The sequence below is a fragment of the Lolium perenne genome, chromosome 4 (assembly GCF_019359855.2).
Source record: "Lolium perenne isolate Kyuss_39 chromosome 4, Kyuss_2.0, whole genome shotgun sequence".
Classification (NCBI taxonomy): domain Eukaryota; kingdom Viridiplantae; phylum Streptophyta; class Magnoliopsida; order Poales; family Poaceae; genus Lolium; species Lolium perenne.
The window spans coordinates 109,455,394-109,479,156 of NC_067247.2; the positions used below are offsets into that span (position 1 = coordinate 109,455,394).

General features: G+C 43.8%; 1 protein-coding gene and 1 long non-coding RNA gene across 5 annotated transcripts; both read right to left on the reverse strand.

Moving 5' to 3' along the window:
* Nucleotides 1-2,276: 2,276 nt before the first annotated feature.
* On the reverse strand, nt 2,277-4,842 carry LOC127293634 (uncharacterized). The gene is made up of 4 exons (XM_051323277.2): nt 4,331-4,842; nt 3,548-3,671; nt 2,655-2,844; nt 2,277-2,553 (listed from the first exon to the last, which is right to left on the reverse strand). Exons 1-4 carry the CDS (start codon nt 4,741-4,743, stop codon nt 2,465-2,467), a joined length of 816 nt encoding a protein of 271 aa, XP_051179237.1. The 5' UTR covers nt 4,744-4,842; the 3' UTR covers nt 2,277-2,464.
* Nucleotides 4,843-16,028: 11,186 nt separating this feature from the next.
* Nucleotides 16,029-22,633, reverse strand: LOC127293635 (uncharacterized). Of its 4 annotated transcripts, none has more exons than XR_011742744.1 (6): nt 22,154-22,633; nt 21,452-21,548; nt 20,751-20,947; nt 20,029-20,655; nt 16,966-17,583; nt 16,031-16,831 (listed from the first exon to the last, which is right to left on the reverse strand). It is a non-coding gene; the product is annotated as an uncharacterized lncRNA (long non-coding RNA). The 4 variants fall into 4 exon arrangements; XR_011742745.1 differs by having other exon boundaries at nt 16,032-16,806; XR_011742743.1 differs by having other exon boundaries at nt 16,029-17,583.
* Between the last annotated feature and the right edge of the window lie 1,130 nt (nt 22,634-23,763).

A 23,763-nucleotide genomic window follows, 5' to 3' on the forward strand; every position in this document is an offset into this window, starting at 1 on the left:
TTCTTCTGCATATGCAGCATGTACTGATACGCCATGTGCTCGTCTCGGTGGCGTTAGGCCCTAGAAAACTTATGCCTTCGATGGCATCCTTCACTTTGTCCTAAGTTGCTTGTGGGAGCTCCAACAATGGCCTTTGTCGCCTGCGTGAACCTTTGGCATGTGGCGTACCATTGTTGCCACCTCCGTTCACGCCGCTAAGACCGATGTTAGGGTTACCCGTGGTGCCGTTGCCTTTACCGGCATTGGCATGACCAGCATTCGCATTGCCGCCAAGATCAGTATTGGGGTTCCAATATCTTTGGGTGCCGTTCTTCTCACACGCCGTTCGATCTAAAATGGTTCGGGTCTATCCTGACATTGCCATTTTCATCTTACTCCTCTTCTGCATCTAAATCTTCTTCGACATAACCATATTCACCTCGAGCTATATCGACCATACACACCAGATGACGTGCTAGGTAGATCTTGCTAGTACAAAAATCAGGGTACAAGTCGACTTTCCTGATTCCTGAGTCTGCGTTGTCGTCGCCGTCGCACTCGTCGTCGATGTTCTTCGATTTCATGTGCTGGAGCACCCGAGTGGAAGATGCATTGCTGTTTTCACCGTAAGATACGTCGTCGAATAGATCAACTAGATCTCCCAAGCTTGCAGCGGAGCCGACGTTACTCCGCATCATCAGAGTCAAGCGTTCTCTGCTTGTGGAGCCGGAAGACGATGCCAACGTTGCAGTTGTTGGTGTCGAGGCTTCCGCCGTCGAATCCGAACAGATCGGTTTCAATCGGCGGGAAGTTCCTTGTGTTCCGACGTGGAAGTCGAAGCCTCCAACCGCCAGATCCACCCCCGGCTAAATTCACCAAAAGCCAGGAGAAGGGCGGGAGGGTGTGGACGAAAATTGATTGAGCCAAAATGCACCTGATCACCCAATCTCGTCGAGTTGTTGCTTGAAGAAGAGGTCGTCGAACTCAAGCTTCTATCGTCCAAGCTTCCCACAGACGGCACCCATTGACAAGGGGTAACTTTATCAATGCCCATAATGATGGGCTTGGGTTTTGAGGAAGGAGAATGCTGGTGAATTCAAAGACCGGTCAGCTAAACTAGGCAACCAAGGAAAGTAGGATCAAGGGCGAAAATCGGCGAGATTGTATTAGAAAACTGGGTTAGGATTGTGAATATACATCCCTCCTCAGTGGCTCCTCTTAGCCCTTATACAATGGGCTAGGTCTCAGAGTCCACCTCGAGGTTAGTTACATTGCCTATGTCGGTTTACCCGATATGGGCCTAGCCTTCCTATTTTATAGTCCTTGGGCTCTGGCTCCTTGTTGTTTTCTTCATGGACTTCGCATATTCCTTCATGGATTCATACCAGGACAGTAACGTAGAGTACCTAATATGGAGGTGGCGTTTTGGCTCATAGGAGCAAATGCTCCTATTATACAAAATAATTAAAAAACAATTTTAAAAATGTCAAAAAATTCTGACATAAATTTTTTGCTGTACATCGTGACATTCTATGTTAGTGCACAAGTTTTCATGGAGAAACAACATTTTATGTGGCGTGTACAAAAAAGATAAAAAAAATGTCCTGTACGTAGTCATGTTATAGCATCAAAATTTGTCTTTTTTACTGGAGCCACAAATTTTTATAGTTTTTTTTGAAAACTTATGTACGAACATAAAATATGTAGATGTACATGAAATTTTTTAGTTTAGAATTTTTTGACACTTCGAAATGTAGATTCACACAATGGGAGCAAATGCTCCTATGAGCCAAAGTGAATATCCCACCTAATATGGTGTACCCATGTTAACGTGCTTCTGATGACAAAGATGTAGAGTAAGATGATGCAAGCATTGGAGTGACGTCATAACTACAAAGCTGAGGGTAGAGTCGTTGGTGAAAATAGGTCGTAAGAACTGGCATACACCTGATAAAAGAAACCTTTAGATAGGAAAAGGTACATGGCAAGATAATGAAGACAAGGATGGCACGATACCAATGACGAAACCAAAGTAAATCCAAAGCTTACATGATGAGTTTACCAAAGGATAATTTAACCATGTAGATTCATGAATTGCACACGATAAAGAAATGTTACAAAATAATATGTTGCTGGTCAAAAGTAAGAACGTGGTGTACATGTAAACTGCTGGAGAGTCGATAGAGGATCTGAGAGGGAGGGAGATAGATATAGATGTTAGAAAAAACATTAAGATGTACCGTTTCTCCGTGGCAATGCACAGGCAGTCAACTACTCCTAGTTCCTAATAAGGCACCTTATGTCGAACAAAAAAGACCGCATTAATCTTGCAAATCCGATACATTACACGAAACCTTAACAGTAACGCTACATGGAACAGAATGAACATAAAAGTGCAATGCAATTCTTCACAATCTGCTTATACCAACTCAACACTCATCAGAAATTAAATGCAATCTCTAGACCACCGGCAGCAGCAGGTTCTTTAATCCTTCGCACCATGATAAACACCAGCAGCAGGGTGCATGATTTTTCCTGGGCACACTCCACAGCTACCAAGGTTCTTTGGTTCAACTGCAAGTGTAAAGACATGAATATGAACACCATAAAGCCCCCACAAAAATTATCAACAAATGCTACTAGTGAAAACTTCAGTATTGAACACACTTACATACCTGAATCCAGTTTAACGCATGAAGCACACGACAGACCATATGCATTAAGTTCCAGCTCAGCAAAGAAGTATGAGTACTTGGGAACATTATTGGCAACATCACGCCTAGCAATGAAATTTGCATGTAACCACCCACCACACCAGATAAATGAATGGACCCCCACTGCTTTAATCAGCTCATGCTCATCCCCCTACAAAACTAACAAACATAAGAAGGCGGTCCAAAGATGCATATATGAATTAATAAGCAGGATATGAGTTAGAAACTTGGAATTTCATTATGAACTATCAAATTTAGCCCGTGCGATTCCTGCTACGTGATCTGTATACCTAAAAGTTATTCCGTTCTCCTTTGTGGGTAGATTTTCTTGCATGCCCATCATACCCTTTTTTTAATCAAGTGAGTTCTGTCGCCATGTCAATTTTTCAACAAATAAGCTTAAATCTAGCACGATTTTGGAAGGGAACTTGCATCTTGGATTCTTGGTCCTACTAACAACAACAGCAGCATCCAATGCAAGACTAAAGACATCCCTAATATTGTTTGTACTGCACCGATGCTATCATTATGATACATTTCAGTGCAGCATTCCTCTGATGTTTTAACATTCTAAAGTTGTCCAGACATGGCTGAAATTTTAGAAGATGTCCAGACATGCGATGAAATACTGCGTATGTGAGAAAGAAGTTGTGTCTTGAGCTTAATGGGACTGTACAATTCAAAACGGTCTAATTTGTTCCGATGTGACTCACTTCCAGCAGCAGATATCAGCACATTAACTATTGAGCAAAGTAAAGAAAGGTGAATCTGAAAAATCGTCCAGATCTGATAATATAGATGCTGAATGACAAAGTGGCAGTATGCACCATTTACAAGTTTAGGTAGATCAAAACCTGATTCATGCTGTTGTAGTGTTCCAGACCCGCACGTGCACATGATATTGCCTTCCAAGGTTCAGGTTCCTTAGCTTTATTCCTGGAAGAGTATGGTCGATCAAGCTCAAGTTCCTCTTCCTCCCTGGAAGAGCATAAGTGTCATCGTCATGCAAATTTATTGATTTCACATGTCCATCAAACAATTAAAAAAGAAGCTGACAGAAGGGAATAGAAGCGTTGGGCCTTTGAAAGATTGAAACTCAAAAGGTGGCAAGTTGTGTCAACAGAAATTTTGGACCTTCATTACTACTACTAGTGAGAGAGTATGCTTTATATTTCTTAATATAGGAGCACTGAATAGAAAAAGACACTGAGGACATTAACTTATGTGATAAAAACATAAGATAGGAAGCATGTTAAACTGTCTGATCAGATATGGAGATATGTAAAATATAATATAGTAATGCAAGGGCTCCATGTTAAGACCATGAGCAGAGGGATTAGGATCAAATTAAACTATGATTCAAGGATTGAGTGTCAGTTGGATAAGGGTCCGAAGCTTCATCATTTGGTCAGCATGATAGAAAAATCACTGTGACCAAAATGCACACAACGCAGACGGATGCTACTGAAGTTTTAGAACGGAATCAATTCAGTATCTTGTTTCCGAAAAATAAACCAATTCAGTATCTTGTTACAGAATAATAAACCAATTCAATACCATCAATCCAATATAGAGCATTCTAGCACACACTGGGAAGATTAAGTAACGAGGCCTTCCCGGAGATATAAGAGAGATACCATTCCGTCTTTCGAGCGGGGATGTAGGGTTTGCGCTTGCTGGTATCGGGGACGTGGCGGATGCGGAGAGCGTACGCGCTGCGAGGTGGAGGGACCGGAGCCTCGGCGCGGGGAGCCGTAGGAGGAGCCACAGTCACATTCATGGGGTTCCCATCGCCGAGCCAGCGCTTGGGCGGAGGAGGCGCCGGGGCCGCATCCTCCGAGTCCCGCTCGCCGTAAGAGAGCTGGGGTAATCGCGAAACCCTAGCGGCAGGAACGGAGTGCTCGCGCTTGCGCGGAGGAACCGGGCCCTCGGCGCGCGTGATTCGGCGTGCCGGAGGAGGTGGCGCCGCCGCCGCCTTGGGCCTGGACTGCTCAACGCGCTTGGATCTGCGGGATTCCGTGGTCGCGCGCTTGTCATGGAGGCCCGTCATCTCGACGCCTTCCGGGTTGCAGGGAAATTGGGGGTTGGGGAGGAAGACGAAGGCTGTCTGGCTATGACGGTGCGAAGGGACTCGAGTTCAGAACGGAACGGACTCTTTGCTTACTACTAGATGAATAGGCGGGCTTCGCCCTGCCGTCTACATTTCGTTTACATTTAATTTTTGCACAGTGGTCAGCGTGGTAAAATCAAAGCAATTTTTTACAATGTCGTCGTGTTTATCCTTTTTTAATATTTTGTCTCCATAGAGCACACAACCTCTACTCCACCACCACCGTGGCCGACTTCACAAGGGCTTCCATCGATACACCAGCAACGTGAACATGAATGTAGCAACAATGATAATGAAGCTCATGACATTCATTATCACGCATCACAACACTGCAAACCAAATCATAACCAATTCTACGTAAATCACAAACTTTGTAATGATAAGATTCTTTTAATATAACCAGAAGCTCACTTTTTTTTTCAAGTAGTGAGTCTGAAATTTTCAGTGGTTCTACCCACCAATTGACTAACTCCGAGGTCAAATATCCATCTGGAAGAATCCAGTTTCGGATAAGGCAGAGGACTTCCATGGGGACCCCACCCCATCTATGTATACAATGTTATCACTGGCTGTCCACAACACCAGCTAGATCCAGCAATCCGAACGAATGTTAAGTTCCTGGCAAAGCAGCATAAAAGTATCGAATACCAATCGTCCTCAAAATTAACTACCCCTCCGTCCCACGAGACATGTCGGAAGTTTGTCTAAATTTGAATATATCTAGTTACTAAATAGTGTCTAGATACATTCGAGCTTAGACAAACTTCCCGTGGGACAGGGAGTACTATATATATACATATATTGTTGCAATAGGTGTTGAAAATAGCTAAGTGGTAAAACAATTTATGTGTAGGCAATTTTCTAATAAACATAGTGTTGTAGTGAGAACATTAAAATGAGTATATTTGGCAGATATCATTATCACGATTTCTGAAACTACACACAATGTGTCTGTCCTCAAATTTGTAAGCCAAGAAACAACACAAAAAATGAGTCATACATGAAAGATCGAGATGTCGCCTAGAGGGGGGGTGAATAGGCAATTACAAACTCTTGCGGATTTGTCTTGTAAGAATGCGGAATTAAACTATTGTTTAGTTTACAAGTACAAACCCTAAATATACTAAGCTCAACTAAGTGTAACAATAGCGACTAGAGCTAAGCAAGATAGGCACAAGATATATGTAGCACAAGTGATAGCAAGATATATATACTTCAAGCACGATGGCTATCACAAGGAAAGAGAGCTCGGGTATAGAAATAACCGAGGCACGCGGAGACGAGGATGTATTCCCGTGTTCCCTTGCTTTGCAACAAGGTACGTCACGTTTGGAGGAGTGGAGGTCCCACGAAGGATTCCCCGCGCCACGAAGGCTCACCCTATTCTCCGAACCACACCCACGAAGGATAATGGCCCTTTCCTTATGGTTAGTTTTTCCTCCGCTCCGGAGATGGCAAGCTCCACAACCACTTCACAAGCTCCACGAAGGAGAAGCTCGGGCCCCTTCACAATCTTCCACGAAGAGATCACCGGGACACCAACCAAGCCAACTAGGAGGTCACCCTCCAAGAGTAACAAGCTCACGGTCTCTCACTCGAACAAATCGTGGTGGAGAGCTCAACACTATGCAATGATGCAAAGCAAGAACACCGGAGGTGTTCAAGTCCTTCACACTCAAATCCCACCAAAGCAACGAATGCTAGGATGAGATTGGAGAGGAAGAACAAGGGGGAAAGTCAACCAAAGACTCCAAGATCTAGATCCCAAGAGATTCCCTCACTTAGAGAAGAAACGGTTTGGTGGAAGTGTAGATCTAGATCTCCTCTCTCAAATCCTCAAATATGGGCAAGAACGGTTAGAGGAATCAAGGGAGAGAGCAACTTCTTCAAATGCAACAATGGAGGTGAGAGAAAGGGGAAGAAGTTGTTGCTCAAGGTGGAAGAAGGGCTATTTATAGTCTAGGGAGAAAAATAACCGTTGGGGAAGAAACGGGGTGTAAAACGCATAAAAAACGAGCTGAAAAGGTGCCCAGCCGGTTGCCAGGCCGGCCGACCGGCCTGGGCACTGAGGAGCCCGGTCGGCAGCCTGGTCCGACCGGCCCAGCAACCGGGTGCGGCCGGTGGCGCGGCTGGCGGCGGGAAGGCCTCAGGCCGCGGGGAGCGGCCAGGCCACGTGGGCCTCGGCGCGTGGAGGCGGCCCGGTGCGGATCCGGGCTGGGCCGGGAGGCAGCCAGCCAGCCAGGCCGCGGGCCGAGGGCGAGGCCGGTTCGGTGCGGCCTCCGGTTGGACCGGATCGGCAGCTGGGCTGGCCGGCGTGTGGGCCGGTGGCCGCCCGGTCGACCGAGTGGGCCGGCGTGCGGCCCGGCAGGCCGGGCGGCAACCGGGCAGCTGTCCCCTTTTTTCTTTTTCTTCTTTTACCTTTTCTTTAATAACTATTGCTCCCGAACTCCGATTGACATGAAACTAATTTCGTTGGAAAGATAACAACAAATGCTATCCAATAGAAAGTGCAAACTCATGAAACTGTAGGAGGGGATTTTATCATGAATATAAAAGGGTAGAACCTTATATCATGAATAACCGGTAAAATCACCCAACCTCGAAAACGCAATAGAAGATGCATGCGAACACCGTTTTCGATGAACTTAGGCTTGTTGTAAAGCTAGCAACAAGCTCAAGAATCTCACATAGAGAAACACCAAGAAGCAATAAGGATATGCAAAGTATGCAAAGGATTGAGCTCCCTAGGACGATGTGATCAAGTTACTCAACCGAAAGCCCCTCTTAATAGTGCGGCTATCTATCCTATAATCCGGTCTCCCAACATCCACCTTGAGACCGGTAAAAGGAAAACCTAGCAAGGCCATACCTTTACCTTGCGCATCCCGCTTGATCTTGATGATAACTCTTCAAGCTTCACTCAAGCCGGAATGCCTCACTTGACCAATGTTGCTTCGTGAAGACTCACAAATGCTCCCCCATACACTATGATGGGAAAGCTCCATTGATGCACATCTTCACAAGTCCATTATCATCAAATGGACGGCAAGCTTCAAGTATGTGATTCACTTGAGACGCTCATCTTGAACTTGCCCAACTCAACCTTGTATCTTCACATACTCACATAAGATAGAGCATGGCTAATATTGAGTTCCACATAAGAACTCCATCTCCATTTCTTCTTATTGATCATATCACATATATATATCTTCATACCGATGATCTTGATGCCAATACACAAGATATACCTTTATCTTCATGGCATCCATACTTGAATCCAACACATGGAGAGCAAGTAGTACCTATGGAATATTCCTTCATATAAACTCAATGAAAACATTAGTCCATAGGGGTTGTCATTAATTACCAAAACCACACATAGGGGCAATGTACCCTTACAATCTCCCCCATTTTGGTAATTGATGACAACCACAATAAGAGGGTTTATATAATGAATATTAGTGACAAGTATGCAACTTATCCGAGAATAAGTTGTATACAAGAGGTTGTATTTGATATGGTCAAGTAACACAAAGCTACTAGCCCATATCAAAACCGGCTCTACTCACACAACTACAACAAATGCAATGGATGTGAGTAGAACCAATATATATAGAGAAAACTCCCCACAATGTATGCACGTGTGATGAACATGAATTCATTGCATACATTGTCAAGATTAACCTTTGGGATAGTTTCCACTATATATATACAACCATGCAAGACATATAAATATGGAATGCATGAGAGGCAAAACACCTAAGCACTAACCAAATCTTAAGTATAAAACCATTCCCTTAAACCCTCTAAACTTCTCCCCCATTGGCATCGATTGTCAAAATGGGTGAAAAATTTAGAAGGCCAATATAATGTGAGTTCCTCCCCAAAGTGTGCACTTCTCATAATTTGAGTGGAATCAAGTGCACATATCCAATGATGAATACTTGAAGGAAATCAAACTATATTGAGGATCAAAGATTGCATAAAGATAACATGGTGAAGTGAGCTTCAACAAATAAAGCAAGCAATCAAGGATCCAATTGGACAAACAAAGATATCATGATAAGAGAGATATAGTGCTCTAAAAATAAGAAAGCTCCCCAAGGTTCGTGCACAATTTATAATGTTTGCATTTGAATACAATATGCACAAACATGGAATCCTTACTCCCTATATATCATTTAGAACACAACTAAGATAAAGAGAGTATGCTTATCAAGAACAACTTTAGTCCAACAATTACGAGATATGAGTGCATGAAGAAAATAAATAAACCAAGCACTCATAAATTTTCTTTACCAACCCACTAAAAACAAAAGGGGTAAAAGATGGTCGGCAAAGAACAAGGATATCAAGATGATGGATTAACGCTCTTATGTATATGAGTTTCTAAAGTGGAAAAAGTGATCCATAAAGAAACATGCACACACAAGAGGTTAACAAAATAGATAAGACAAGATATCCAAAATGAAGTCATAGAATATACCAAAGGATGTTTGCTTAAGAAGCATATATAGCCTATGGCTCCAATTTTCACTTATGGTATATGAATGAACTTCAACCAAGTTAGATCTCAAAAACATTACAACTAACAATAAGGGAAGTAGAGCTAGTTGTAGTGTCTTGAGAAAGGTAACAAGTATCACAAATACGGATTTATTTCACAAATTCATCAATATTGCGCACAAGAGCTCTTTGAGGAATTGATATGCAATAAATTGCTAGAGGGCATATTTGTGATAGGTGAATCATGAAATATGATATATATATATATATATAACCTATCATATGCATCTTCTCAAATTACTCAAATGTTCAATAAGAAGTTTTACTTTTAAAAAGGGTTTTTCAAGAACCGCAATATTTTCGAAATAAATAATTTCATGCAAAGATACAACCTACAAGAGGTTGGATGCTATATGAGAGTGCATGAATAAGATACTTGTTACCGAGATAGCAATGGCTTGATGTAGTAGATAAGAGTTCATCGATCATCCTAGCTTGACTCCAATCCTCATATGGTGACAACACCTTCCTTATAGATGAGACAAGCCTCCATTGCATCTCTAATGTACCTAAAACATCATTCAAGTACATCTTGGCCCCCAAACTTATTGGGTCCAACATGGTTAGACAAACCACAATATATAGGACACACTCCATATAAATATGTGCATATTTAGATGAAATTTGAATTTCATGCACATCTTAGCTATTTAGGATTTGATGGAGTATACCCTATATAATGGATCAAACAAAGCAAGCATGCTTCAAATATAAACAAACTACATATAAGCACACATAAAGACTTTAAAGATCCAAGAAAGATATACTTTGGACAAAACACCAAGTGAATTGAATAAGGCATAAAGGTGTCACCAAACAAATTTGTTGTCCAAATTATATCAAAGACGCAAATCACAAAAGATTTGTTCAACAAAGTTCAACACATGAACTAAGAAGAAACCATTGAGCATAAAGGATGAAATAAAGCAAACATGCTCAAAGATTTATCTCATTCAAGCAAATGGAATAAGTAAGAAGGAATGAGATAGCAAAACTCCCAAAAAGAGTAAGGTTCAAACAAATAAACCAAACCCTCTTCACTTTTCACAATGGCACAATGTACTGTAAGGAAAAGGTTTGTCTTCCAAAACAATCACTTGATGTGAATCAAGAGAATTTATCAAAAGATTTTTCAAAGGGACAAGGAAGACACGTGGGAGCACAAAGATTTCTTGGAAATAATATAAGGAAATAAGAAGCAATCCAAAGTGAAGGTGATCCATAGATTTAACCACATACAAGGTTGTCAAATGTCAAAGACAATGAAAATATTGGAATTAACTTCCGGTGGTATATTATCAAGGATAGTAAGGATCAAATTCACAATAAAAGGCATAGGATTAAGTATATATAATTAAGCACTATGCACGGATGAAGATTCTTGATAGCTTCAATTAGTCAAACAATCACGCACGGCAATGATTAGAATAACTTGAAGCAAACGGTGTCCCAAATAAGATATAGAGATATGTATTTGAGGGAAAACCGTACCAAGAATTTCTTACTCAAACAAGAACCCATAAGATGAGTAATAAAAGATTTTTAATAAGAATGGAGCTTGTTTGAGCAAACATGCCACCTAGGAACAAGATAATTAAGAGCATCAACTCTAAGTGGCATAACCTCATATGTTCACATTTTCTAGGCTTGTGATATGTACAAAACATATTACTTCCCCATAATGTGATAAGTCATTTCTTCTAAAACAAGAGGCAACTAAAATTCGACTAGAGATGATTAATGGACATTAGAATTTGAATTTCTCATGAGTATGACACACCACATAGTGACTAGATAATCTTGCAATATCAATACTAAGTGGTGATACCCATATACACACATTTTATAGAAAGAGAGATGCACAAAGCATATCACTCCCCCAAAATGGGATGCTCCATTAATCACTCAAAGAGAGCCAAATAAGATATCATCAAGATGCATTAGGCTCAAAACAATACATAAGTATATGATGAGTCAAACAAACATACTTGAATACACAAGATAAGCAAGTAAGACACAACACATACATACACATATTTGGTACAAAACCAAACATGCAAAGGGGCAAGTAACTTACAATAAACATGAAGAGTTGAAGTATAAGTTACCGCAAAGAGGAACATTGGATATAAGATATAGATGATAATCCATACGACTTAGCTTGGTAAAAATACAATATATGAAGATCCCTTAATTCTTCATGAAGTAGCCAAATCTCCAATGCCCTCCACATGCACCTATTGATCAAGTTTGAGATTGTTGGTCCCCAACCAAGTTGGGTCCTAAGAGATTAGTCACAATAGGCTTGGCAACCCAAATGGTTCTTTTCTTGAAACCACTTTGAGTTCCAACAAACTTGGCAAACACATTGCCATCCTTATCCTTCCCTAGAGAATAATCATCATCAACAATTATAGGGTTAGATAAGGTACCACCTAAGCAAGAAGAAGCAAAGTGCCCCTTCTCACGGCATAAGTAGCAAGTGTTCCCCTTTCTCTTCTTTATTGATTTCTTCTCTTGGGGAACAATATCTTGATTCTTCTTGGGAAGTGGCCTATCTTCAACTTGAGGTCGAGCATGAGCTTGACTTTTACCTTGTGGCCGTTTCCCTTGTTGTTTCTCACTCAAGTGCTTCTTCTTATTCTTCAATGGGCATGATCTAACATGATGCCCTTCAACCTTGCACTTGAAACAAACCAACTTGGCCGGATCCTTGACTTTGTCTTGGCCCTTCTTCTTGTTGCTCTTGCTCTTGGACTTGTTCTTGTTATTGGAGTTGAATCCAAGTCCACTCTTGTCATTGGGGGATTGTTGCACACTTAGCATCTTGTCAAGTGCGGATTTCCCTTCATGACGCTTTTCCAAGTCTTTCTTTAAAGAAAGGACTTGGGCCTCGAGCTCTTTGATTTCCTCTACATGGTTAGTAGAAATACAAATACTAGAGGAAGTAGAGGCTTCATTGTTAGAGCAACAAGGCAAAGTGAGTAATCCAACACAAGGTGTATCACCAGTTTGACTAGATGGATTACAAGGACTAGCACATGGCAATATAACATTTGTAGTAGAGATTGTGCTATCATCCATATGAGGCTCACAAGATGTTACCTTAGTGATACTTGCCTCATGAGCTAACTTTAGCCCATCATAGGAAATTAGAAGATCATCATGAGAGCTTGAGAGCTTTTTATGACTTTCTTCCAATTCCCTATAATTGCTAGTTAGCAACTCAAGTTGAGCCTTTAGCTCAACATTCTCCTTTAAGGTAGATGCTTCACAAGAATTAGAGTTAGTAGCACAAGCATCAACAATAGTTTTCTCATTTTCATGCATATAGGATTCAATTTTTTGTGTAAGCATGAAATTAGCATGCTTCTCATCTTTTAGCTCATGCTTGAGGAGAGTGAATCTCATTTCCCCATTTTCAACATGGGACTCCAACTCCACTATGGTTTCCCTATATTTATACAAGGTATCCATAGAGTGTTCGAGATTAGCACGAGCTTCTTTATTACCACGAAGAGAAGCATAAACCATTGCCATATCATGCACCAAGGTATTATATTCTTCATCATTATCATCATCACCATTCTCATCATTAGAGGACGTGTTAGGAGTCAAAGTAGGAGATACCTTTGATCCTTTTGCCATAAGGCACATGTGCAAACCGGAGGATGAAGATGAAGATATTCTTGAATCCTCATTTGAAGTCGTGTCTTGATCCATAGAGTGTTCGGTTTCCTCTACATTGTTAGTCAACAACCAACTAGAGGAAATAGAAGCATTTTGATTATGGGAACAAGACAAGGTAAGCATATCATCATGAGATCTATGTGAGCAATTTACACATGATATGCAAGGACTATCAACACAAGCATGTAGATTATTTTCAATGCTCGATGTGTTTAAGTCCAAAGAGGAAACATTGAAATGAGATAGAGATGAAGAATCATCACTATTGAGCACAATATCAAAATTGCAATTTTCCTCACCACTCACCATATCATTACCTTGTGTCTTGCAACACGTTGGTGAAGTGGAAGTAGATGATATATCATCACGACCGGAGGTGGAAGCAACTTGGAGCTCTTCATGATGTGAAGGGGAAGAGAGCTCCTCGGAGTCACCACCGACCAATTTAGAAGTGGATCCACCAAACATTTCCTTAAGCTTGATCCACATCTCATGAGACGATTTTCGCTTTATATATATCAAGAACCTACGAAAATCGGGTCTCAAGGAGAATAAAAGCTCATTAGATACTTGAGCTTCAAGATGTAAGTTTTTCTCATCCTCTAAAGATAGATTTTGAGAATCCATCGGAGGAGAAAAACCGACATCTAGAAATTGCTCTATATGTGGACACAAGGTCCGAAGATTACAAAGCAAGCAATTTCGCCACAAAAGATAATTTGTGCCATTAAAGATAATTGTGTCATTGTGCACTATACTAGCCAACATCTTTACTCTCAAGGCGGTGAAGCCTAAAACAAGGAGAGACCTTGCTCTGATACCAATTGAAAGATCGAGATGTCGCCTAGAGGGGGGTGAATAGGCAATTACAAACTCTTGCGGATTTGTCTTGTAAGAATGCGGAATTAAACTATTGTTTAGTTTACAAGTACAAACCCTAAATATGCTAAGCTCAACTAAGTGTAACAATAGCGACTAGAGCTAAGCAAGATAGGCACAAGATATATGTAGCACAAGTGATAGCAAGATATATGTACTTCAAGCACGATGGCTATCACAAGGAAAGAGAGCTCGGGTATAGAAATAACCGAGGCACGCAGAGACGAGGATGTATTCCCGTGTTCCCTTGCTTTGCAACAAGGTACGTCACGTTTGGAGGAGTGGAGGTCCCACGAAGGATTCCCCGCGCCACGAAGGCTCACCCTATTCTCCGAACCACACCCACGAAGGATAATGGCCCTTTCCTTATGGTTAGCTTTTCCTCCGCTCCGGAGATGGCAAGCTCCACAACCACTTCACAAGCTCCACGAAGGAGAAGCTCGAGCCCCTTCACAATCTTCCACGAAGAGATCACCGGGACACCAACCAAGCCAACTAGGAGGTCACCCTCCAAGAGTAACAAGCTCACGGTCTCTCACTCGAACAAATCGTGGTGGAGAGCTCAACACTATGCAATGATGCAAAGCAAGAACACCAGAGGTGTTCAAGTCCTTCACACTCAAATCCCACCAAAGCAACGAATGCTAGGATGAGATTGGAGAGGAAGAACAAGGGGGAAAGTCAACCAAAGACTCCAAGATCTAGATCCCAAGAGATTCCCTCACTTAGAGAAGAAACGGTTTGGTGGAAGTGTAGATCTAGATCTCCTCTCTCAAATCCTCAAATATGGGCAAGAACGGTTGGAGGAATCAAGGGAGAGAGCAACTTCTTCAAATGCAACAATGGAGGTGAGAGAAAGGGGAAGAAGTTGTTGCTCAAGGTGGAAGAAGGGCTATTTATAGTCTAGGGAGAAAAATAACCGTTGGGGAAGAAACGGGGTGTAAAACGCATAAAAAACGAGCTGAAAAGGTGCCCAGCCGGTTGCCAGGCCGGCCGACCGGCCTGGGCACTGAGGAGCCCGGTCGGCAGCCTGGTCCGAGCCCGGCAAAGAACCGGGTGCGGCCGGTGGCGCGTGGCGGCGGGAAGGCCTCGGGCCGCGCGGGGAGCGGCCAGGCCACGTGGGCCTCGGCGCGTGGAGGCGGCCCGGTGCGGATCCGGCTGGGCCGAGGAGGCAGCCAGGAGCCGGGCCGAGGGCGAGGCGAGGCCGGTTCGGTGCGGCCTCCGGTTGGACCGGACTGGCGGTGGGCTGGCCGGCGTGTGGGCCGGTGGCCGGCCGGTCGACCGAGTGGGCCGGCGTGCGGCCCGGCAGGCCGGGCGGCAACCGGGCAGCCGTCCCCTTTTTTCTTTTTCTTTTTCTTTTTCTTCTTTTACCTTTTCTTTAATAACTATTGCTCCCGAACTCCGATTGACATGAAACTAATTTCGTTGGAAAGATAACAACAAATGCTATCCAATAGAAAGTGCAAACTCATGAAACTGTAGGAGGGGATTTTATCATGAATATAAAAGGGTAGAACCTTATATCATGAATAACCGGTAAAATCACCCAACCTCGAAAACGCAATAGAAGATGCATGTGAACACCGTTTTCGATGAACTTGGGCTTGTTGTAAAGCTAGCAACAAGCTCAAGAACCTCACATAGAGAAACACCAAGAAGCAATAAGGATATGCAAAGTATGCAAAGGATTGAGCTCCCTAGGACGATGTGATCAAGTTACTCAACCGAAAGCCCCTCTTAATAGTGCGGCTATCTATCCTATAATCCGGTCTCCCAACATCCACCTTGAGACCGGTAAAAGGAAAACCTAGCAAGGCCATACCTTTGCCTTGCGCATCCCGCTTGATCTTGATGATAACTCTTCAAGCTTCACTCAAGCCGGAATGCCTCACTTGACCAATGTTGCTTCGTGAAGACTCACAAATGCTCCCCCATACACTATGATGGGAAAGCTCCATTGATGCACATCTTCACAAGTCCATTATCATCAAATGGACGGCAAGCTTCAAGTATGTGATTCACTTGAGACGCTCATCTTGAACTTGCCCAACTCAACCTTGTATCTTCACATACTCACATAAGATAGAGCATGCCTAATATTGAGTTCCACATAAGAACTCCATCTTCATTTCTTCTTATTGATCATATCACATATATATATCTTCATACCGATGATCTTGATGCCAATACACAAGATATACCTTTATCTTCATGGCATCCATACTTGAATCCAACACATGGAGAGCAAGTAGTACCTATGGAATATTCCTTCATATAAACTCAATGAAAACATTAGTCCATAGGGGTTGTCATTAATTACCAAAACCACACATAGGGGCAATGTACCCTTACAATACACATGGAGTAACATCAAGGTGATTCTGCATCTAAGCAAATAGACAAAATATATATAGAGAACATGCCGTAGTCTCACACAAAGCAATCGTGACACGGAGATAAACACAAAAGACTAAATGACCTCATCATGGATGGATCTTTTGAATCAAATTTTGCAATAGTGTACATATAAATTTACTGATATGAAAGAGTAATGAACAAATCCACATGGTAAATCCGCTATGCATTTTCCAAACATTTTTCCTAAATCAACTAAATAGTGTTGTGAGCACAAAAAAACACGGAGAAAAAGCTTCACAGCATCATACTAAATCCAGTCCACACTCTTCAGGACTAAATGTGCAATGCATATTGTCAACCATTATGTTTTTAAACAAATAAATAAGAGGGAAGCAAGCATTAATTACAAACAATGCTAGGCAAATATGTGTAAAGCCGAATTACCAAACATAGCTTGAAAATATGAATGAACAAAATCCCACCAATTCTCTCCGAAACGCAATGACTTGCCTATTATTAATATCTTCGTCAATGTCTGTAAGAAAAAACATCACTCTTGCATTGCAAAATAAAATGCATCTATAACATTGGTGTGAGATATAACTTTTGGAGACTGGAACGAATTATGCCACATCCGAAAAGAAAATAAACATAGCTCGATGAATTTACCAGAAGATAGCTCAACGTCAGAAGCACTTCTTGTCTCCAAAAAAAAAGAACACAACTCCGAGCTGGGAAGATAAGAATAAAAAAGAATAGCTGGATTAAAGAACCGAAATAAGATCTTATGATATACAAATTTCACTCACCTGTAAGGCCAATCAAATATTCGCCTCTAAGAAACCAGCAAAAAATCATGATCCCCACAAACCAAAGTATGCCATAAGGTGTAGAGGTTGAAAGATAATTAAAGTAATACAGAAAATAGCCATTAAATTAGTTAATTGTTAAAATATTTGGTGAGAAATATTGAACGTATTTTTTCAGTAACATAGGTGTGAGGACATACAAATCCAATCCTAAGATACAATTTAGGATTCTCATGCTCTTGTATTTATATGTATATTATAAGACCTTAGACATGAATGGTAATGTAGAGGACATGAACTAACATAAATTCTTTGGCGTGTAGTGTAGTGTCATGGTTCAAGAAAATGGAAGTTAGAAGTAGAAGCAGTACTACCTATGTTCTTTTTCTCAGTTCTCACTGGGAGTCAAATGTATTCTTGATGTCCCTATGTTTTCTGTCAAGCTTACTGCCTTCGGACCTTCTATTTGATATGCTATCTGGGATGGTAGCGAGTGTATTTAGTAAAAAAAAAAAACTCAAATATACTGAAATAGGAAATTTGTCATCAGAGCAAGGAACATATTACTGAAGCATCTTTGCTTTCTTGTGTATTTTTCTCCATTCACTGGAAAGATGAAAATAGGAAACACAAAATCAAATGGTGGGACTGTAAGCAGGCAAGATGACAGTTTTTACATAATAGACATTTGGCAGTCTAAGATACCTATGTTAGTCCAGGCCACGATGCCTTCAGCCGATGGGCAATTGGCCTGCTATTTCTATCCAGGCAAGTTCAATTAGACATCAATCAAATTAATTCAGTAATTATCTCCGGCCATTTTGCACGTACATGGCACGATGATTTCAGCAGATGGGCAATTATTGCCATGCTACTTCTGGACGCAGGTCTAATTAGACATCAACCTAATTAATACAGTAATTATCTCTAGCCATTTAGCACGTACAGTATATACTTGTACAGGTAATACAATACTGCCTAATGTACAACAACATGACTCTGATCGCTCCTGTCTCCACCCCTCCTCGATCTAACCTTCCCCGCCAATCACTGATAAGGATCCGGGCCATCCGGCCATCGGAACGAGATCCTCTGACTTAGGAGCTTACTACTGCAGAGGGACGTAGATGATTTTGGGTCGTTGGTTGGGCATCGGATGGCAGCAAGTGCGTAGGGCTAACCACAGCGTGGAGTCAGCCCAAATTCACTTGTGCTAAGGGCATCTCAATGCGTCCATGCGGACAAAAAATGTGTCTACGATCAGGTCCAGCGGTCCGATGCATAGTAATCGGGTTGTCCGCCAAGACGCAAACTCGGCGCATATTTGCGTCTCGAGTGCATCGCTGTGTCCGCTGTGCAGATGCGCCAAGTAACCGCTCGCTTTTCGAACGGGTCCGCGCGGCCGAGCCATAGGGCTGTATCGAGCGCATCGCTTCTACCACCACCGCTTCGGTGGTCATCGCGTCTGCGTCTGCGTCGCAGCCATCGTCATCAATTTCGGGGCTGCCTCTTCTACACACGCACTGGCGAGCGGTGGCTAGGTTTCTACGCTGCCATCAATGCTATCATGTCCCACGCGCTCGGCCTTTAAAAGTCGACCGGCATCGTCCTTGCCATTACCCAAACACTGACAACTCAACTCCCACCACTCACCGTCAGGCGCCACCGCATAAGGGCATCTCCAGCGGCGCGACGCATTTTAGCGTCCGCGCGCGTCCGTTTGCGTCGGCCCTTTTGGTCGAAAACGACCGCGCGTCCGTTTGCATCGGGGGGTGGCTCCAGCGGCACGACGCATTTTTTTTAGGACGAACCATTTTTTTGAACTGAAACATAATTTACAAAAACTGAAACATAATAAAAAAAAAACCTAAAACGCCATCGGTCATTGTCGTGGCCGTCTGCTCCTCGTCGGCCCAAGACAATGACCTCCGATATGTCCCACGGCCGATTGCCATCCGGGGGAGCGTACGCCGGGCGCGATCGCGGTGCTCGAGGTTGACGAGGCTGCGGCTGAGGCGGCGGTGGAGGCGCCCAGGGCTGCGGCTGTGGCGGCGGATGAGGAGCCCAGCCATAAGGCTGTGGCGGCGGTGGAGGAGGCGCCCAAGGCTGTGGCGGCGGTGGAGGAGGCGCCGCCGAGTCCAGGAGCGCCTGTCGAAGGGCTTCATCCGCGGACAGGCCCGGCGGCATGACAGCGGTGGCGTAGCGGGGCAACGGCGGCTGCACAGGCGCGTCGTACTCGGAGACGAGGAGGCCCAGCTTGGCCATCTCGTCGTCCGTCATGTTGTCGGGGAACTCGAAGTTCCGGCCCTCCGCCATGGCCTGCTGCCATTCGTGGAAGACGAGGCCGACGTAGTCGTCGCTGTCGTCCTTCACCTCCTCGCTGGGCAGCCGATCAGGATCGTGGAGCCAGGCGTGCCGACAAGCGGTGACGGCGGCCTCGATGGCGCTTGGATCGTGGTGCCAGGTGTGCTGGCAATCGACGACGATGACCTCGACAACGCTGGGCAGACGACCAGGATCGTGGAGCCAGGCGTGCCGGCAAGCGATGATAGTAACGTCAACGGCGCTGGGCAGCCGACCAGGATCGTGGAGCCAGGCGTGTCGGCAAGCGACGACGGCGGCTGAAGGAAAATATGGGGACGGAAACCATTTTTCTCAGAGCTGGAGCTCGCCGTTTTCCTTCACTTCGTCAAAGTGGGCTTTGGGTCTGACTGCTCAGCGTGTTCTGCTGCCGTCGGATGCAAAACAAATGACCCACAATCATCTACGTCCCTCTGCAGTAGTAAGCTCCTAAGTCAGAGGATCTCGTTCCCGGCCATCCCCATGGCAGCAATGAAGAAGAGGCTAGGAACAGGAAAATATCTCCAGATCAAGCACCACAAACACATCGCTAAAAGCAGGGAGAAGCAAACCGAAGAAATACCTCAAGGATTCCAGACGACCGGCCGGCCGCACAAGCAGACCAGGCAACCACACCAATCTCAAGAATCTAAAAGGTCCCAGAAGGGGGCAGATCCATTAAATCTGAACCAACCAAAACAGATCGCATGGTGTAGATCAGCCCGGACGGACAACCGGACAACCATCTCCAATCGTTACGTAAATTCAACAGTCCGGACGAATCTCAACTAACGCATCTCCAAATAAAGACCGTTACCAAAACGTGCCCACCTTCATCCCGCACGACCGTCGCCTCGCAGCTCCCCGGCCGACCTTCGTCCCCTCGCCGATCTTCATCCGCACGACCGTCGCCTCCCACCGCCCTCGCCGACCTTCGGCACCACGGACTGTCGCATTCCAGCCCTCGCCGACGGCCGGCCTTCGCCAACTACACATGCCAACTCGAACTGCTCCATGTCCATCAACTCACCATGGTCAATAGCTAGACCGTAGCTGCCGCCAACCGTCGCTAGCAAGTCCTTCACGAAGGACACCATCGCGGATGATCCCCAACGAGACGTCACCGCCGACACCATCGAGGACGCCGCCCAGCACCTGCCGTCGGCAGCTGCTCCTCCAAGGAGGCTGCCTCACATCCTTGCACACGCGGCTTCACATCAAATTTCAAGGTACCAGAATGAAATAGCAATGTACAACTTACATCAAATACAATTAAATCTTCTGAGTATTAGAAAAGCAGTGTACCATTTAATCATACTGACAATTTGTAGGTAACAAGTTATCTTGTTGAATGAATGATAGATGAGTATTAGAAAAGCAGTGTACCATTTAATCATACTGACAATTTGTAGGTAACAAGTTATCTTGTTGAATGAATGATAGATGAAGCTAATTCCTCTCAGTGTTGTCCAATTGAACCACCTTTCCTTCATATTCGGAATCTAACCAGAATTATAGAAAAGAGTTACAAATAAATACAGTTAATTCAATACTCAACTATGTGTTGTGTCAAACAAAGACTAAATCTGTGTCTATGATTCAAAATGAAATAGAGCTAACATAAACTTTAGGCTTATGTACAACAAAGACACACAAGCAGCAGCCCTGCTTACACCTAAAGCCCAAAGCTATACTTTTACTTGGTGTATACAGTTCATGAGATGATCAAGTGATAAAACAAATACAAGCATCCTCTTTCTTAGATCTTTGCATGCTAAAAGGAAATAAATCGTTATCATAGAGCTATTACTAGGAAAGATTGGATTGCATCATATCTATTGTCTACAATCTACAATTAGTGTAAGCGAGGAAGAGGAGGAGCACAAACCAGCAAGTATATGTATGTGTACATGAGGAAGAGGAATGGCCATGGTATATGTATGAGTCCATCTCAAGAATCTAAAACACAATAACATAATCTTATGAATTTGATTGCCACCCCTCACCTCCTCGATCTTCTTCAATATTTTAGGCCGATGGTCACTGGTCATGTCCTCGCACAAAATCAACATCTCTGCCTTAACTTGGAGTTGCATGGCATGCCTGTTTTAGAAAGCTCAAATTTTCACATATGCTGCAGTCTTTTAATACCATTTACTTTCGCAGGCAAAGGAAGCATAACAAAACATGTCATCATCGAACCGTACTCCATTTCAGGACATAACCAACGGGCAAAACCTAGGTGACTAACAACAGTAACTTCATTTAAATCGCTTGCTGTTATATAAAGTTTATTTTATCATACATGCAGATCCTAAAGAGGTCAAAAGGCAAAGGGATAGAGAATATTATGCTAGACATAAAGATGAGATTTCAAGGCGCCGACGTGAAGCACGAGAACTTAAAAAACAAGCAACTATACTGGATAATCTCAATAACGATACCGCAATATGGCATACACCATCTGCCGAACCCATTACAGTACATGACACAAAAAAAGATCTTCAATGCGGAAAATTGAATGCCCAATTTCCTTAACAGAGCAAGTATAGTGCAACCAACAAATTAAGCATCGCTAAGCAAGCATTATCGGGAAGGCCCAATGCAAAACCGGAACATCAAGCACAACCTAGCACTGTATTATTATTACAATTCAATATTTACAGCAAGATGCAAAAGTTAGGAGCCAGGCAATATAGCACCAGTACCTTCAGGCGTGATGAGAGGGCCTGGTCCTGGAAGTGGCGACTGAGCTCGACAACTATCCATGTACATGAGGAGATATCAGCGGAGGAGGACGGCGAGCGCGAGCTGTAGGTGCGCGGCGACGGCTGACTTGAGGGACATGCGAGCGGGGGCAAGCTGGGTGATCTGACGCCTCCGCTTCCGCCTCTGAAGAGCTCGAGCACCTCCCAGTCACGGGTCACCGGCCGGAGGTCGTCGTTGATGTGGAGGCGTCGGTCAAACGGGATGCGAGATGGGGGAGAGCTGGAGCCCGGAGGAGGGATCAGGGTGTTGCAGGGATGGAGGACAGGGTGGGGGAGAAGTAGCACCGCCGGGGTTGGTCTCCGGTCATGGAGCCGCGGTCCGGTCGCCGGCGTTGGAGCAGATGTAGGGAGCAGTGGGTGAGTGCGATTTTTTTCACTTCAGTGCTATTTGCTCCAGTGCGTGCAAATGCAAGGACAGGGAGAGAGTGAGAGCGGCGTGGTCGGCTCGGGCTACCGGCCTTTAGGTGAGCGTGGGCCGTGGGCTGAATATTTTTCCTTTTCATATATAAGCTAAAGAGAAAAAAATTGTTCTTCCACAAAAAAAAGAGAAAAACATTGTTCTTAAATTTTCTTTTTCGGCAATTTTTAAGGGTTTTTCCGAATAATTATTGTCCTTATTGAATATATATGTAAAATCTTGTGTCATAAAAAATATGTAATCATGCAGCTCATCGTGTGGTCTCTGTATGTTAAATTTCATGGAATACTTCACACGGAATATTTTATCCGACATTCTTGAACATGTATATTTTGCTCCATGTCGTGATACTTATTCCATGTTGTATCATTTTTATTTGAAAACTAAATTTAGTTATTGCTTCATTAATAGGTCAATATGATAGATTTTAGAAGCAAACTACCAGTAATTTTGGTGGATTCACATTTAAATGATGATAATATAAGGAATCGAGACTCTACAATACGATTTGAAATAAAAATATTTTATTTTATCATAAATTATAATACGTGCGTGGCACGTGCACCTTTACTAGTATACCTCAAGGATTCCAGCCGGCCGGACGGCCGAACAAGCAAACGCGGCAACCACACCAACGAAGCGTCCGTCCAAACGGGAAGCGCAATAGCAGAAACCAGCAGACGGCAGCACGCATGGCAGAGCCGCCGGCAGAGAGAGGAGCGCCGCCGGCCGCGAGAGAAGAATCGCCTCCAAACTGCCTCCTAAAATCGCCGGCACCGACGACGAACGGGCTCCAGAGATCTAGTGGAGAGAAACCCCGGGTCGGTCAAACCCCTAGAGGAACCACCAAAAACAGCAAGCACTAACCGCGAGAAAGGAAACGCATACGCAAGTGCAGTCCACCCTAAGACAATGACATAATAGACCCACACAGAGGAGAAATAGGCAGAGGTAACCCAGAAGTTCTAGCGGCAGTGGGCAGCACCGGCCAAGAAATAATCACGGGCCAGCTACGCACGCCCCGCCACGCGTGGAGCGAGCAGCACCGGGCAAGGCAAAATTGCGGGCCCGACAAGCAGGCCCACATGCAGGTGCGAAGCTAGCAGCTCCAAAGCGCTGAGAATGCACCGTT